This window comes from Lichenostomus cassidix, chromosome 1, assembly GCF_008360975.1.
Source record: "Lichenostomus cassidix isolate B80296 chromosome 1, HeHo_3.0, whole genome shotgun sequence".
NCBI classification, from domain to species: Eukaryota; Metazoa; Chordata; class Aves; order Passeriformes; family Meliphagidae; genus Lichenostomus; species Lichenostomus cassidix.
In genome coordinates, this window is record NC_139479.1 from 18,723,088 (window position 1) to 18,740,179 (window position 17,092).

At 39.8% G+C, this 17,092-nt stretch overlaps 1 protein-coding gene across 6 annotated transcripts in view; it reads left to right on the forward strand.

Moving 5' to 3' along the window:
- The window catches only part of ARHGAP6 (Rho GTPase activating protein 6), a 319,510-nt gene that overhangs the window by 237,747 nt on the left and 64,671 nt on the right, over positions 1 to 17,092 (forward strand). For 5 of the 6 annotated variants that reach the window (XM_085052175.1, XM_085052184.1, XM_085052223.1 and 2 more), the window contains one exon: positions 16,613 to 16,772. In XM_085052175.1, coding sequence (XP_084908301.1) covers positions 16,613 to 16,772 — 160 coding nt within the window. Of the gene's footprint in view, positions 1 to 5,292; positions 5,402 to 16,612; positions 16,773 to 17,092 lie in introns of those variants that run through there. The other variant, XM_085052214.1, reaches the window with a different exon arrangement.

A 17,092-nucleotide genomic window follows, 5' to 3' on the forward strand; every position in this document is an offset into this window, starting at 1 on the left:
TGCAAGTGTTGCAAATGCCTTTAAAATCAGTGTCTTCTTTTAGAAATGCACCTAATTTTCAGCTTGGCCCCTGGAAAGTCATTCTTGTAGCTGAGGATATTTATTCTGTTCCGTTTTTTGAATGGGATGCAGCTGTTGAATTCTTCAGACCTGAGTAAAGGCTCTTAAAGAGTTTTATTTATATCTGTTTTTTTCTGTCATCCTGTTTCTGAGCAAATAGCAACAACTTCAGCTATTGAAAATTGTCATACTGCAGCTAAGCCAGGGTGACTTCTCTGAAGAGCTGGACACTTAAGTGAGTACATACATGTAATTATATTAAATTGAGTATAAATTCTGAAGGAAGTTGGCATAAGGTAGACTTTCCCCCCTAGTGCAGAATTTTCTGTGGGAGATCCCTGGGAATCTGGAAAACAAAGAGCATGTCTAAGGCAATCAACTAAAACGCATCCACAGCCTTTTAGAAGCATGTTGCAATGATACTTAAGTTTAATCCTTCTTATTTCAAAATACAGGCTTTTGGATTGAGTTTCCCTTGAATATTGTTTGTGATTATTAATCAGCTGTATCCAGTAATTTTATTTAGCTCATTGAAGGGCATAATGCAGATAAGAACTCTTTAGACCCTGTAAACCTCAAAATTAATCTATTCTCTAGACACATAGGTTACTGGAAATTTTTGATAGTAAGCTGAAGTGCTGTGGTGTTTTGATGTGAGTAGAGTTTGATAAAAGTTCAAAAGCAATATGCAGTGCTGCTATGCGTCTGTGGGGTGGGGAGTTCTTTGTACAGCAACAGTGTGAGATCCAGCAGGATACTCAACCTGGAAGGCAATTGTTGGTTTTACAAGGATACTGCAGTGAAAGCTCTTTAACTTCCTGTGTCTGTGCCTTTTTTTCTGCAACAGCTTCATACTGGCTCTTAAAGTCCACACTCTTGGTTTCCTCCTCTGAAATCTTCGCTCAGTCAATAATGAAAGGTAAAATTCAAAGAGGCTTATGTAGATATTTGAGTGACTAAGGTATGTTTTAATTACAGTAATAATAATGTCAAGAGTAGCTGTTGTGGCCACTTAAGAGACATATTAAAATAATTTTATTGGGGATGCTTGCTAGATTGCCATTAAAACTTTGAAGTAGGAGCAGGAAGCATTGACAGTCACCAGCCAAAGCATACCGGGAGTAAGGGGAGTGGAACACAAAAAATAGCAGAGGGGGTAAGAAGAGGACATTGGAAAGCTTTTGTGCTCTTCATTTATCTAAAAATAGGTTTTCAGTCTGCCTCTGAGTTTGTTTATGTTTGTCTTTCCTTTGGAGACTGTGGATGGAGACATGTCTTTTCAAATGCTTTGGGAGTAGGATCTGTGCTCTTTGAGCTTTGGTTCTGAAACTGGACTTGGAGCTGTGGTTGCACATTTGGGGAGCTGCTGCCAGCTTCTCCCTGGCCGTACAGCTCCCTCTGAGGCCTTTACAAGACCCTCCCTGCACCCTCTTCTCATTTAAAATCTAGTGCAGCATTTTTCAAAATATCAGTTGAGTCTGTAGTTCTCTGTATGCTCTGTTGTCTGCAGGTGAGAAATCTAAATACCTCCCAAGGTGGGAGTTTGTTCTTGTGGTTCAAGGACTGTTGAGGTGTGGGCTGTTCCTAATGTTGCTTGTCCCACCTGGATTTTGGAGCTATGCTAAAAATAAAATCTGCTCTGTGGTTTTATAAAAGCAAAGCTGTAAAGTGGCGTTTTCAGGATATTACAATGACTCGGAATATGTTTGACTGCTTTTAGAAGTCTTTGAGAAAATACAGAGCATACTCTTCCTGAAGATTACAACAACAGCATGTCTGAGCAAACCCAGCTTTGGTTCCTCCAGGATGGCTTTTCTGCTCTCCATTGGCTTTTCAGTCTCTGCAGCTCCTTATGATGTTTTCCTTTTCTGGAAAGAGGAATGATGCTGCATGTTCTCTCCTCATTTGTCTCAATGTATGGGCTTTTATTAGAGTCTAATATAACTTGGCACAGTACTTATGTAATCTCTTTTGGAGCCATCAGTTTCTGGTGATGGATAACACTTACAATCAAGAGATAAAAACCCCTAAGTTAAATATTTTTAATTGGGTTTTATTTGCTTTCTGCTTTTTAGAGATTGTGAGGCACAGGCAGAGAGTCTCTGGAGCAGATGCATGTTTTGTGGTTAGTGGACCAGACAGCTGAGATATAATTAAAGTGCCTTTTTGCATATGCAACTAGCAACTACTTCTCTGTTTTCACAGGTCTTAGGATCATATGAAGCGTAAATTTAATAGAGGTTGTTGTACTTCTCTTATTTCTATCTTTGAGTGAGTTTTCTCAGCTGAACCTAATGCATATAACTGTATAACTCTGAATGCTTAGCCTGTGTCTCAGGCTCCATGGTAGAGTTCAAAAAAGAGTCCAGGAAATCCTAAACTAGTCAGTGTTTTTCAGTTACTTTTCATGGAAGTGTAAAGATCCAGTATGTTTGTAATCACAATAGCTCTGCTGTGTCTCCTGGAAGCTATTCTGCAGGGGGTTTTATACCCCAGGTTCTTTCTAATGAGCCTGAAGGGCCTTTGCTGGTACAGTGTCATCCCTGGAGGTGGAGAAGGGAATCTGTCACAGGAACTCCTGCTTGCAAGGGGAAAGGGAGCCAAGCATACAAAGTTCTTGAATGGCAGCCTTCATCATGAGGCATACCAACACATTTTGGACAAAATCCATCATTCTTAGCTGCAAAAATCTTTTAACTTTTTCACCAAGCCATCATTTTCATCCACAGAAAACATCTCTTTCATGAGTGTTCTTCTAAGACAAAATCCTGATATTTATTCTTTTTTTCTCTCACTGAAAAAGAGATTTTAGGTCAATTTTGTTTCTGAAGCTATTTTTGACAGTCCCATGAGGCATTTATATCTAGAGTTGGTCACTGGTGTAACAAGAGATCAGCCAGAGGAATTCTCAATGCCCGCTAATTTGGTTCTCCTAATCCTGTGCCTCTACAGAGTGTGAGTGAGTCCTTGGAATTTTGCACAGTTAAACTAAATGTCCCATGCTCCTTGTCTGTGAATGACAAAATTACAATCTCAGAAGCATCTAATTTTTCAATGAGCGTTTAGGCCAAGCTCAAATCAAAATTTTAAGATGAATATTTTTGACTGCTCTGGGAAGAAATTAATCCAAAGTACTGAACAAATGTTCATTTTATTTCTTTTTGTTGCTGTTAGGATATATTTTATATAACCTTTCCTTAAGCTGTGAACATTTTGTATTATATCATTTAATCCTGATAGCATATTTTTAAATAAAAAGCTGTGCATTACTGAAAAAAGTAGTTTGAAATGGGAAAAAGAATTCCCTAGATGTGCTGATAGCTAGTAGAAATTGTATACAAATAAGTTCAACTAGACAGTGTGCCACAAAGAACAGAGGTTTTTTGCACAGAACACTTTTAGTTACTGAATAACCTGAAGAATCCTGGTTCAAAGCAGAATTCAGTTTCTGAGAAGGAAACTGTCAACCTGTATTTCCAATAAATATGAATTGGAACCTATAGTTTCAATATTGTTTCACATTTTTTTAATGTAAGATAAAGGGGAGAAAACTCATCTCTGGAGCCCATAAATAAAAAGGGGACAGGCTAGTTGGGTACTTCACAGCCATTAAATTTTATCTTTATGCAGGCCACCAATAAAGGTTGGTGATTTTTAGTTTTGTTTGCAGGGCAGCTACTGTGCAGAGCCTGGAAATGGCAGTTCCTTCGTCACATGGGTTGAGTGAGCCAGGCTCATGAAGGAGCACAACCCCATTTCCAGTTTTATAAATAGCAGTTTTGCTCGTTAAGGAAACTCAAAGAATATTGGCACAAGGGACATATGGGCTGAAGAAACTTATTTTTGAAGAAAGATTGCAAGGACTACAAATGTCCAGCATGTTTATGAGAGGACTAGCAGGACACTGCTCTTTGGCTGCAGCATCTTGACAGTCAGGGACAGTACTTTGCTGGGGTTATTTAGCTCTCTTTGCAGGGAAGACAGCTATTTTGCCTTGGAAATCTTATATGGTTTGACGCCTAGTGTGCAGCACACCAGCTGGTCTTGGCACCTCTCAGCCCTGGGTAGTGGTGTGAAAAGATACTGGAAATGGAGGTGAGGTATAAATTGAGGATTTAATATCACATCTAAGAGGCACTGAAATGCTGAGGCCTCAGCATTGATTTCCCTGGGCTTTCATAAGGCTCCAAAATTAGGGACATCTGATGTACCACTTTGGTTCCTTACAGGAGCCAGGCTGATGGCCAGGGTGTCAACCCAGGAGGGACTGGCTGAGTTTCTGAGCTGGGGCTCTCATACCCTGGCAGGTAGGCAGCTCTTCAGCCTGCTGTTTTAAAGGTGGACAAAGCATCTGGGTGGATATTTCGGAGGAAAAGAAAAAAATCCAAGAAGTTACACTACATAATCTCCTTTGCCATTGCCGTGAACTCTAGCCTGTGGTTCTGTGCGCAATCTGATGAAGTGCCAGGTTGTGCCAGCCAACAAACAGACTTGTCACTCTGAAGAATGACTTGGTAAAAAGCCACATAGGGCAGAGCTGCCATCAGAATAATTGGTGATTCACTGTTTGTTTCTCACAGATTTCCTACGCTCCCTGCCCATGCACTATCGATGACAGCATTCTGGATGGGGACTGTGAACATGACAGACATTATTTATGAAGCAGCACCTTTATCAAGGTTTTTTTTTCCCCTAGCAGACTGTAAAATGCTCAGTCTCGGTGTTCCTGTTGTCAAAATTGTGTTATAAATATAGCTGGCCTGCCTGTGTAAGTTTTCAAAGGTGTTTTCAAAAGCTCTGTGTGAAAAGGTCAGGCAAAAGCTGCTGAGACCTCCTTGCTGTGTTCTGAAGTGCCACAACAGCTGTATCCAGCACTCTTGGTTACTCCTGATAGAGGGAGAGTTTGGGCAGTTTAATTTGGTTCTGAGCTTGCACAGCCCCAAGTTGAAGGATTTTTGGGGGGGGAAGATCTGCCCCTTGCTTACAGCTCCTTTCACTGTCTCAGCACATCTCTGGAGTAAGAAGCAGGAAACCCAGTCACAACTTGTCTGTGTGACTGAGCTTTTCCTTGGGCCAGGCTCTCAGCTTGCTTCAAAGCGGAGAAAGGAAAGGATAATTTTTCTGCTTTAAGATTCATGATGTCTGGCAGCAAAAGGTGTCCTGGGAGTCGCAGCTGCTCCAGCTGGGCTCACTCTCAGCTGCTTAGTACACAGCTTCAGGTCAACAACATTATTCTTAACTTATTTTATGATACAGCATGTCTGGATCTGCGTTCTTAATTCAAGTCTGGTTTGATCGAATACTAAAGAACACGGAAGACAAAAGAGAGCTCAGTTAATGGGTAAGGAAACAGAATAATCTTGTATGTCATAGGAGAGGGGTAAGGGGGATGGAGAACATTGTCTGAATGTGGTGTTCTTGGTGACATCAGGTTTAATGGTTTTGGGCTTTAGATGGGTTTGAAGAGAACAGCTTTGATTCAGGGGAAAAAAGCTGGCACTACCAACCACTTACCAGGCTCTGGAAATCCATCAACAAACTGAGAACCCTCAAATACTGTTTTGAGACCAGTTTAATAACCTTGCCTCTTTTCATAAAGACTGAGAATAATGAAACTATGGAATGAGAAGTGACATTAACATTTGGAAACCAAACTCTGTAATTAGGCTGATTTGTATTTGAGTGGCTTTGTCAGGTGGTTTGCTTTGATATCTGTGGTGTCACGTTTATCCTTTTTTGTATTCTCTGTGCATGAAGGGCACGTAACCCAGGCAGTTGAGAGCAAAATATGCTGAGGATAAAGAAAGCTGATGGTGTGACAGCTGTAGCTGCATAGTTCGTTTTGGCAAATAACAGTTTCTGTAAGCATTAGGTTTTATGGCCACGACTGTGTTATTGTTGCATTTTTAAATTCGAGTTAACTGGGTATGAGAAAGTAGAGACCCAGATCTGTTCGTCTTCTGGCTCAGTCTGTGAGGAGCTTGTAACTCTAGCAATTGTTTCTGTTTTTCATAACAGTGGGAACTTTATGGCTATTTTTCCCCTTTTCTGTCCAAAGTAAATGCACTGTTTAAAAACAAAGAAAGAAGTGGAGGAATGTCTGGTGGGCACACAGTTTGAACTTGGGGTCCTTCAGGTTGGAGGGGCAGTTTAGAAAATATACCTTTTTCCTGAGAATCAATGTTGCAGCACATTCTTTTTATTTGTGTGGATCCATTTTAAATTTCTTACTTTGGAAGTCACATTTTTAACAAGCCTCCATGGTAATAGACAGTGATGAGCTTCAAGGTGCTCTTTAGTGATCTTTCCAGGTACATACAAAGATCCATCAGTCTGACCTATAGCTACATATCCATTCAGAGCTGTTTGTACAGTTCCAGTGTAGCTGAGGTGGTTTCTTAAAAAAACATTTGAACTCTGTTTGGTATTGAACTTAATGGCAAATCAGCAGAGTCATGTGTGCAAACAGTAAATTTTTTAATAAGAAATGCCAAAATAGTACTTTGCAGTAAGCTAAAGTAACATCCTGTGTTGTACTTTGCTTTGCAAAAAGGGATCACGTTATGCTTCAGTGTGTAGAAGAAAAAGTAATTGCTTGGATAAAAAGTATTCATAATGCTAAGGAGTGCAAAACTACCTCTTTGCACTCACAATATTTTTCCTTGTTATTAGACTTTGTGTATTTTCTGAACTTTTCCATAGAGAATTGTCTTTGCGTGGTCTCGAGGAAAGAGACAGAATCATCAAAACAGCTGCTGGTGTGGGTGGAATTTGATATCCCAGATCTTACAAAAACCCCAACAAACAGAGCAAGAAGCACAGTCCCAATAAACTGGAGTAGATTGGCAGAGCACTCTAACTCACTCAGTGGTACAGACTTGTCCTGGGACTGCATGACATCAGTATGTAGCACAGGGTAGTTTTTGCACATGTGAATATTGTGTGAGAGTAATAAAATCAAAGTGTAGAGTGATTAGGTAGCAAAAGAAGGGAAAACTCCTATTCTCTAAAAGCTGATTGCTTACTTGTTGCATGTTTGAAATGTGCTCCTCCCTGCCTTCTAGAACTCTTGCGTAACTTACACTGCAGTACTGCTGTCTGATGATACAAACTCATGAATCAAAACTTCCTTAAATAAGTTCCTACAACCTTTTTTCAGCCTTCATCTCAGCCAGGTTATGAGAAATAGAATGTGCATGAGGAGGCACACATAATTGCAGTACAGAGTCAGAGGGTAGTCACTGTTAGAGGTGTCCAAGTCAGCTGTGAGAATAGCCATTCATGTAATGAGTTTGCAGGTCACTCAGAGGGGCTGACAATCTCTCCTGAGGTTCAGCATAGTAGGTGGGGTAGATGCTGGGGTAGGCAATGGCCTCCTGGTCAGGGCATTTGTCTGGGATGTGATAAACCTGGACTCATGGGCCAAGCCCAACAATATGAGGTTCAATAAGGCCAAGTGCTGGTCCTGCAGTTTGGCCACAGCAACCCCATGCATCTCTCCAGTCTGGGGGTAGAGTGGCCAGAAGAGGACCTGGGGGTGCTGGTTGACAGTGACTGAGCATGAGCCACTGTGTGCCCAGGTGGCCAAGAAATAGTGTGGCCAGTAGGAAGAGCGAAGTGGTTCTTCCCCTGTACTTGGCACTGGTGAGGCCACACCTCAAGTCCTCTGTCCAGTTCTAGACCCCTCGCCACAATAAAGACATTGAGGTGCTGGAATGAGTCCAGAGAAGGGCAGCGGAGCTGAGGAAGGGCCTGGAGCACAGATCCTGTGAGGAGTGGCTGAGGGAGTTGAGGCTGTTTAGCCTTGAGAAGAACAGGATCAAGGGAGATCTTACTGCTCTCTACAATCACTTGAAAGGAGGCTCTAGTGGGCTAAGGGTTGGTCTCTTCCACCAGGCTACCAACAATAGGAGAGAACATACCCTCAAGGTGGACTTTGGCAGGTGCAGGTTGGACATGGTGAGAATTTTCTTCACTGGAAGGGTTGTTAAGCTTTGGAATGGGCTGCCCAGGGAAGTGATGGAGTCACCGTCCCTGGAGTTGTTCAGGAAATGACTGGATGTGGCACATAGGGCTGTGGTTTAGTTTACATGGTTGTGTCCAGTCAGAGGTTGGACATGATGATCTTTCCAACCTAAATGATTCTGGGATTGTGTGAAAGCCTGGCTCAAACTCTTGCTCCACGTCAGATAGTACAGACTTCCCAAGTCCCTTGTGTCTTAGCTGAGTAACTGAAAGCTCTCTCTCTACTTCTAAATGTATATATTTAGAAATGTCTTGCATTTTGTACCTATCAAATAAATCACATCAGCCTTACTCTCCCCACACAAAACAAGAAAATAACCCTAGAATTGTTTTCCAGCCATATCTGGTATGTAGGTAGTCGAATGACTGTTTTCCTGTGTGCAACAGACCTCAGTTTTCTGTCAGTAGTACAAGGTTATAGAAAATACTGATATGAACCACTTGAAACAATAAGAATAGGGTTTTGCATTGAATTAAAGACTTTACTGTTAGTCAAATCTTAGTTCTTGGAGTTATGGAATTATTTGATTTTAACTTCATTATGACAGTATCCTTGCCAGATCATGTAATCTGCATGAATCGTAAAAGCTCAAAATCCAGGAAGTAAACGAAAGTACTCAAATATGTATTTTTAGCTTTGTGTACAATACTTAGGCACGTACAAGTTTTGCAGGCTTGGAAATGACAATGTGTACTCTTTCACAGGCATTCTCTCTTTCAACTAGTAGGTAATTTCCTTCTCTCTAAAATGTTGCAATTTCTTCTTTTATATGGAATTTAATAGACACAGATGCTATTCCTAACTGTTCAAAGCCTTGACTGTGGTCATATTGATACTTCTAATTAAGTGCAGAACTGGTTAACTTTAGAGCTGTGCTAGCAGCTTCACCAGGATATTTTGTACTACTTCAGGAACATGTATCCAGATAGGACATATGATTAAATTTTTTCATTCAGTTTTTTTAAATACATTTCACATCTAATTTTAGCCTTACTATTTCATTTGCTTAACAATAATCTTATTAGGGTTAGGAGAAAGCACTGTTTCATGTTCAGAATCTCATTGGCAGCTTTACATTTAGCAAGGATGTAGCTTGAACAGATGGCACTCAGGGCATGAATGGGTTACTGCAGTAAACTGCAGTGTTGAGCCAAAGTTGTCCTCAAGACAGAGCCCTTCTTTTCCATGACCTGTGGCACAGGAAAACTCAAAGAGTACTTGCCAGTCTTCAGTGTATCCTGGGCTGTGGTTCCTCATTCATCCTCACAAGCAGCTGAACACCGAGGGCTGTTGGTAGTACATTCGTGTTGGTCACAGGATCTGCAGTGGGGTCTATTTAAGGCAAATTTGCCACTAAAAGTAATACTTGTGCAGCTATTGTATTGGATTTTGGTTCAGCTGCTTGCAGAGTTTGTGTTACTCCAAATGAAACAGGAGCAAGTTTTAACACTTGAGAAAAACACAGCCCCAGCCTCTCAAAATGTGCAGTAAATGAACCAATAGAAGGGAAAATTCTCCTCTTAATGAAGCCAGGCTATCCCAGATCTTTTGTGTTGAGACTGATGAAACTTTGGTATCCCATTACTGTGCTCTCAGATGGTTTAATTGCTGCAGTTTTTCAGCTTGTTACTTCATGTGGTCAAGGTTGTGACAGTACTGCTTGTACCCTTAACCTGCAGCAAAATCCAGAGTATTGCAGTATGGCTTAATTCTCTCTTACACATGAAAACACTCAAAAATCTGTTTATGTGATGACCAACAAAATGTCAGCTGTAATTCTGCAGTTGGATCTAGGCTTTTTAAGGTGTTTTCTCTCCATTTTGACACCTCCAAAAAGGTATTTGGATCCTTTTGGCGTTAATTGTGGTTCTTCTTGATAAGTTCTTTAAGAAATATTGATATCTGCTGAAGTAAGAAATTAAAAAAAAATCTGACCATGTATTTTGATGCATTTTAGTGGAGCTTTCTAACTTGTGGAGGTTGGTTTTCTGGATCTATTGAAAAAGTTCAGTACAGAGTACATATGTTAGGGATGAATATTTTGCTGGGCAATACCTTTGTACATCATTCTGGTTTATTAATGTCAGAAAAGGAATTAAATACATCTCCATTACGCATCAGGTTTTTGTAAGAGAATGCTTTTTTAATACTCTAATCATGAAATAGTATCCTGAGGCATTTAGAAGACTTGGAAAAGTTGCTCTGGAAATATTTTCCCCTTTATTTTAACAATTTGAATACTGCTGTGAAAGCATGCTCATTGTTCTGCTCTCTGTTTATCCTTAGACTAAAGCTAGTTTTTGCTCCGGATAAATGGAAATCACCACTGTAATAGTCTGAAATGTGTATCATTACCTGGGCACGGGTTCATGCTGTCTTGCTAGATGAAGTTATTTCTGTTGTGGGCGTAAATCCTGTCTCCCCTGAGTGGAATACCAGCTTTCCAGTGTTCTCACAGGGATTGCCTTGCAATAGTGATCCTGAACACATGGATTTCCAGCCTAGGGAATGAGACAGGATGTGAGGAAGGGTCTGTCTTTGGCAACACAGTGGTTGTATTGATTGCCATTAAGTAGTTTTGATATCTAAACCAGTGTTTTGTAAAATATGGTCTTTCTTACAAAACTACACTTAAATACAATACAGCAAGAGACAAGACAACTTTAGTGCAAGGCTTCAAGCTATAACACAGAATCATCTGGACTGTACTTACTCTCTTCCTAGTGGAGACATGATATTAATAATTTTGCCACTGACGTCAAGGGGAACAGGATGTTACCCTAGATAACGAACTTAGTGAAGTCAGTCTTTCTTAATGAAGATTAATTGTTGGGGCCCCATACTTTGTACATCCATGTTCAGATATCTTCCTCTGAATGCTTTGATGTCACACAGCAAGTCTTGTGCTTCTTTGCATAGTGTTGAGGTGTCATTTCATTAATCTGAAAGAATTATTTTGTGATACTAGCAGACCCTTAGGAGCAGCTGTGTGATCTCAGAGCATCCTAGGTTACAGTAGTTTGTGATGCCAGCTGGAAACCAGTGTGCTGCCTGTAATGCACTGAGCTGGCTATGGAATAGCATCTGGAATTAGGGTGGCAGAGCAAGTCAGGCTATAGCACATGTGTACCTTTTGTTGCTTTTTAGCTCTTCATTAATCTGCGGGGGTTATATAGGATGGCAGTGGTTAAGGTGTTTCCATGCAGTCCTTAAATGCATGTAATGCTTAAAAGGCTACTTAAATTAGTTTTTCCCCTTCTCCTTAATTCTCATCCTGTCTGGGAACGGTAGTCTGTACGTTGATTCAACAGGACAGAGTATGTAGCTGTACTGAAGTGACTGACTTTCATTTCAGAACTGGTTTTGGTTCTTACTAACAGCAATGCCAGGGAGATAAAGAAGAGATGGATTGCTTGTACCAGCAGCCAAATTGTGAGTTTATGCCTAAGGAGTCTGGAAATAATTTTTGAGAGAGTTGAAATGAATGACCAGGGGAAGCAAAAGGTTATAAAGTGGCAATGATCTGTGGTTTCATGAAGCTTAAAGAAGTAATTGAGCAAACAGAATTAAGACACTCTAATACTATATTTGCCATGTTATTTGCAATATAATCTTTTTGTGCAAAACCACTGAGTTCTTTTACAGTGGACACCCATCTAAATATAAGCACATAGCTAAGAGTTGCTAGGATAGAAGAAAAAACAAGTAGATATAATTGGTTTGGATCATAGTGGTTTCAAATGGATTTGAGCAAAACACTAATGAAAAGTAGACAGCTAATCTGATAATGGTGTTCACCTAAACAAGTACAGACTAAAGTCATTAACAATAGCAATAAGGCATAAGATAAAAATTGTTTTCTCCATGTTGCATTAAAATTTATGTTTTATATAACTGTGATGAGTGAGGGTTCTTATTTCCAAACCTCTGCACCGTCCACATAACTCACTAAGGCTTGAAACCACAGAAATGGAGATTGATCTTTGTCCATAGATTTGCATCCACATTCAACATTCCATGCTAGATAGTCTCTGTATTGCACAAAAGACAGAAGAATAAGACTTTTCTGAAAGACATCTGAAAGATTGTCTGTTGGAGGCTCTGGAGAAAGAGGTCAGGCACACAAGAATAGCTTAGACATGCTTAAAAGTAATTTAAGTGCACCGTGTTACTTAAGTCAGGATGTACCACTTAGTGTTTATTTTGGAGCCACCAAACATCCAACCTATTAAAAAACGCTTGAAAGAATATCAGTAAAGTTGGAGTCTGCATCTTATGAAAAATGTGCTTATGACTGTGGACGAGAAGTGCAGGGAAAATGTATTAAGATTCAGATTCTTCAGAGGCAAAAGATGCAGTTTTTCAGTCCTCTCTTTTGCTGAGTCACCTGCTCTGGTATTTTAAGTAGCTACCTGGTAAGTGAACTGCTCGCTTGAGTGGAGGAAAGATGTTAGATGTTAATGGGAGTGCCAGAGAGAAAATGCCACTGAAGTTGCAGACTTGAGAGAAAAAATACATGACTGGTTGGTGGAAGAAACCAGAGAAGGCTCTTAGTCTGTATTATGTTTTAGTAAAATCCATTTATTAAAGCAGCTTTGCAGTTAGCATTTCTTGTCAGCTCATCACTTTATCCCAGAACAGTATTTGTTTGCATTCTTCTGCTTGGATGTTGTCTTTTGTTTTCCTTCCTGGTGATGAAGGAGTCATTTGCAGATCATATTCAGACCTACAGTCCTATGATCTAAATAACAGAGAGCAACCTGTGTACTATGTCTGAACACATATAGGCACGAACTTCAAAAAACAAACAAGTCATTCTGACTTGTTACTTAAAGATCTGCTCCTTTTAAGCTTCCAGCTATGTCAGGCTGATGTTGAATTAGGCTAGTGAAGTGTTGCTTCCCATATGGAGAGAGAAACAGAAAATACTCTTCATGTCTGTGCTGCCCTTATGCTCCTTTGGTTACCCCACAGAGTGCAGAATAGCTTTAGGAAGATGTAATTACACCAGCACTCATTCTTCAAGGGAGCTTGACTTTTTTGGACTTCTCCCAAGCCTGGATGATTTTACAATAATTTACAGGCTGCTTGTATAACTGTGCAGTGCTTTGGGAGGAAGATGAGGCCTTTAATTTACCTTGTGTTATTTAAAGCATAGGAGTATTTGAATAGATTAAATTCTCAAACACTGTGTTTTGACTCATAGAAGACAGTGATATATAAGTGATATATTTGCAAAATGAAACAGACTTTTTCAAGGAAACATTTCTTGAGGCTTTAAAGATCAGGAGATTTCATTGGCCCTACCTACCACATCATTTTCCAGAAATATTTCAGTTTATTAGTCATGTGTTCCATTAGCATAATAAAAACCTATGTTAATGTGACCTAGCAGAAGTTTTATCAAACCCATCAAGTGTTGAAAAGGAATGTCTTCTTTAGTGCACAGCAATTGGGCAGTGATTCCACATTCTTTATCACTGCTCAGCAACCTGTTGTGGCATTACAAGGTGCAGATGTTGCAAACCAGTGTTTTTAGCTATACAGTGAGCACCAGGAACATACAGGGGTCTTGCAAACTGGCAGAATAAAAACCTGATTGAAAGGAGCAGGCCTCATAATCTTGTTTGGTGCTTTTGCCTTTGTGTTGGTTTTAAACCCTTGGACTCCCACAACAAATCGTGGGCTCATTTAGATTGGAAAAGACTAAGATCATCAAGTCCAACCATTTACCCAGCACTGCCAAGTCTGCCACTAAACCATGTCCCTAAGAGCCAGCTCTACATGTCTTTTAAATACCTCTAGGGATTGTGACCCTACCACTTGCCTGGGTGGAAGGGTGGGATATTCCCATATTAAAGTGAGATTTGTCTGGGTAGTGCTGAGTTGGTTGCTCTGCTCATATGAAGGAGCCCAGCTCTGTGCAAAGAGGTTTGCTGGAGTCCCCAGAGCAGAACCCGAGTGCAGGGCTGTAGCACAGCTTGCTAGCCCTGTCTCCAAGGTCACCTGCTTTAGCAGGGCTGATGCTGGAGCTGGGCTTTGCAGTGGAGCAGCTCACTTCTTGCAGTGACAGAGCCAGCTCACAGATGAGGATGAGGAGTTACCTCCGGAGGTAAAAATTGCCACAGGCAAATGTATCTGAAAAAGGGGAATAATTCATGTGTTCATGCAGAATTCAGTTGAGGAATGTTTGCTGAACTTGTGGTAATTCCTAAAGGTCCCATGCTGCCATTGGTTTTTGTGGTCTACAGGAAACAGGACATTTCTAAATACTAAACAGTATTCTACTACCTTAACATTTTCTAAGGGGTATAATTTTTGCTTCCTGTCTCTGTTTTAATATAAAGTGTTTGGATTTGAAAATTTTTATGGTAGGCATCTTAGTGATATTTTTGTTTATGAAAATGCTCCTTTTGGAGAAATAACTAAGATAAAATACCCCTAAACTCCACCATAAAGACCTCTATTTCTCTGTACCATTTTGACTATATAATATTTTATATATTACATATTCTCGAGGATTGAATTGCATTCTTCTGTACTTGTAAAGTTTCTTTTGCATTATCAGCATTGGAAAGGAATTAGTTTTCTAGTATATATTATCTGGTTGTGAATGCTGTTCTTGATCACTTTTATCTATAAATGACAACAGCTTTTTAAAAAATGTAAACGTTTACTTGCAGTTTTGCAAAAATGGTTTATGTGACATGCTGGTTTGGTTTTGCTTGAGTTAAGATGCTCAGCTTGGCTTGTGACACCATGCAAACCTTTAGTTTGAGATTACTAAATCTGGGTAGCCAACAGTAAGGCACTAGAAGAGCAAGAAGAGAAGAGGCAAAAAATTGAAGTAACAAATTGCAGTAGTCAAATAGTAGGCTAACACAGAAATGTTGCATATGTGGCCCACATATATATAAATGCCTTAAAGACACTGAGCCTACTACATGCATTAAGCATATATAGATGCAGTTGTTCATGTTGAGGTAATGCCTTTATCTGTTCTGACTGCCTAATGATTTGCAAAAACAACTCTGGCAAAAAAAATTCCTTGCTGAACTCCAACATACTCCATGAATCCCAAGAAATGGTGTTAATTACATAATTCTTTTAGTCTACATTGCTCAATGGTGCTGTGCATTTGTGAATGGTTTTTGTCTTATACCTCTATGTGAATATACCCTCATGTAGCAATATGTGTACAAATGTATGTACCAGTTGTATGTGTGCATATAAATATACATGCACATATATGGACAAAATATATGGAAACGTGCACAAAGATGTTTATATGAAACAGGATGCATAGCTGTTATATAAAGTCAAATGTTACTGATTTTCATATTAAGGAGCTTCAGCCAATAGTTTTTAAAGTCAATGGACATCCTTTGACTGCAGATGGATGTGCAGAATACAAATTACAAGTTTACAGTGGAAAAAAATTAGTATGCAGTGATGGTACTGATGTTGAAATTTAAACTGCAAATGAGTGAAGTTTGTTGATTGTACGTCTTCCATGCTATGATGAAAGGCAGGTTAGTGGGTTTGTCTTACAGCCCAGCTGATGTACATCAGGTTTTTCATTATTTACAGCTGCATCATGTTATACTTACTGACAAGATTGATGTTTATTTTTTAACATGGTTAGAATGAAAAACAAATTCTTCTTTCTCTCCCTGTAGTACTAATCTGTGCTCTTTGATGATGCTTTGATGAATTCTGAAAGTCTTGCTTTAAGTTAATTGTCAGCTTTTAAGCTTGTCTTTGTGCTCATTCTTCTCTTTGAGTGATGATTACTTCTCTGGCCCAAGCTAAACACTAGGAGAACAGGTTTTTTTAAAGATTCTCACAGGTGGGAGATAAAACAGCTAAAGCTTTCAATTTGCTTTCCAAGCTTAATTGGTACCTTACAGAGATGTAGCATATCTCATGCTGTTTTCCTCTATAAATGTTAACAAATACGTTGTTATTGCAGCTCTTCAAAAACATGGAATAGCTTGTCCTTTAGTCGATTGTATTCTAAACACATCATCATGAGGAGATGGGATGTGTCAAAAAAAGGACTCTGCCAGTGCACTCTCTGAGTCTGGTGAAGTGGGATTAGCAAGATGTGGGAGGTGTCTGTCCATGGACCCTTGGAAGTCTGCATCTCTGACTGATGGCATGGGAAAAGAAATAAGTGATGATCAAGTACTGTACAGAGAAAGCAAATTGGGAAAAGCAGACAAGGGCTTTTTTTCCCCCCTTCCCTCCATTGTGCTTTTTGTTACTGGAATCCTAGTGTTTTTGTAAGAATACTTGATTAAAAGGCTTCAGACAGAATTGACTTATTTTGCATGTCTGTATCCCTTTTAAGGAATGCTGCTCTAGGGAAAAATAAAGATATTTGAAAGGTTAGAGATGTCCAAGAAAATGGCCTTTTGCTAAGAAGAACCTGTGTTTTTTTTCTAGCAGCAAAAGAAATGGTTATGTTTATTAAACTGTGCATACCATATGATGCTTCATATTTTTCCATTTGATTTCCTGTAGGGTGATTTCACTTGGAACAGCATGTCAGGGCGCAGTGTTCGGCTGAAGTCAGTTCCCGTTCAAAGCCTCTCGGAGCTGGAGCGCGCTCGGCTGCAGGAAGTGGCTTTTTATCAGTTGCAGCAGGACTGTGACCTGGGCTGTCAGATTACTATCCCCAAAGGTAAGGGCTCGATAAGCTGTCTCTGTTTAGATTGTTAAGCCACTGATTTCATATCACAGCAGTAAACACTAGATTTTTTTATTCCACAGATACTATCTTCTATTTCAATTTTGCTTAACCACAGTTTTTATGTAAAAACCAATGAGTAAAGTTGTTTGTCTGCTGTGTCCAATTTGGGCCACCTGGGGGTGGGATCATCTGAACAAGGACAGGTGTCCACAGGGTAGATAATCTAAATCAGACCCCTTCATGCCATGATGTCTTGATACTCAGTTGAGAGAAAATGCTTTTCTTACATTTCCTGGTATCCAAAAGTAAAT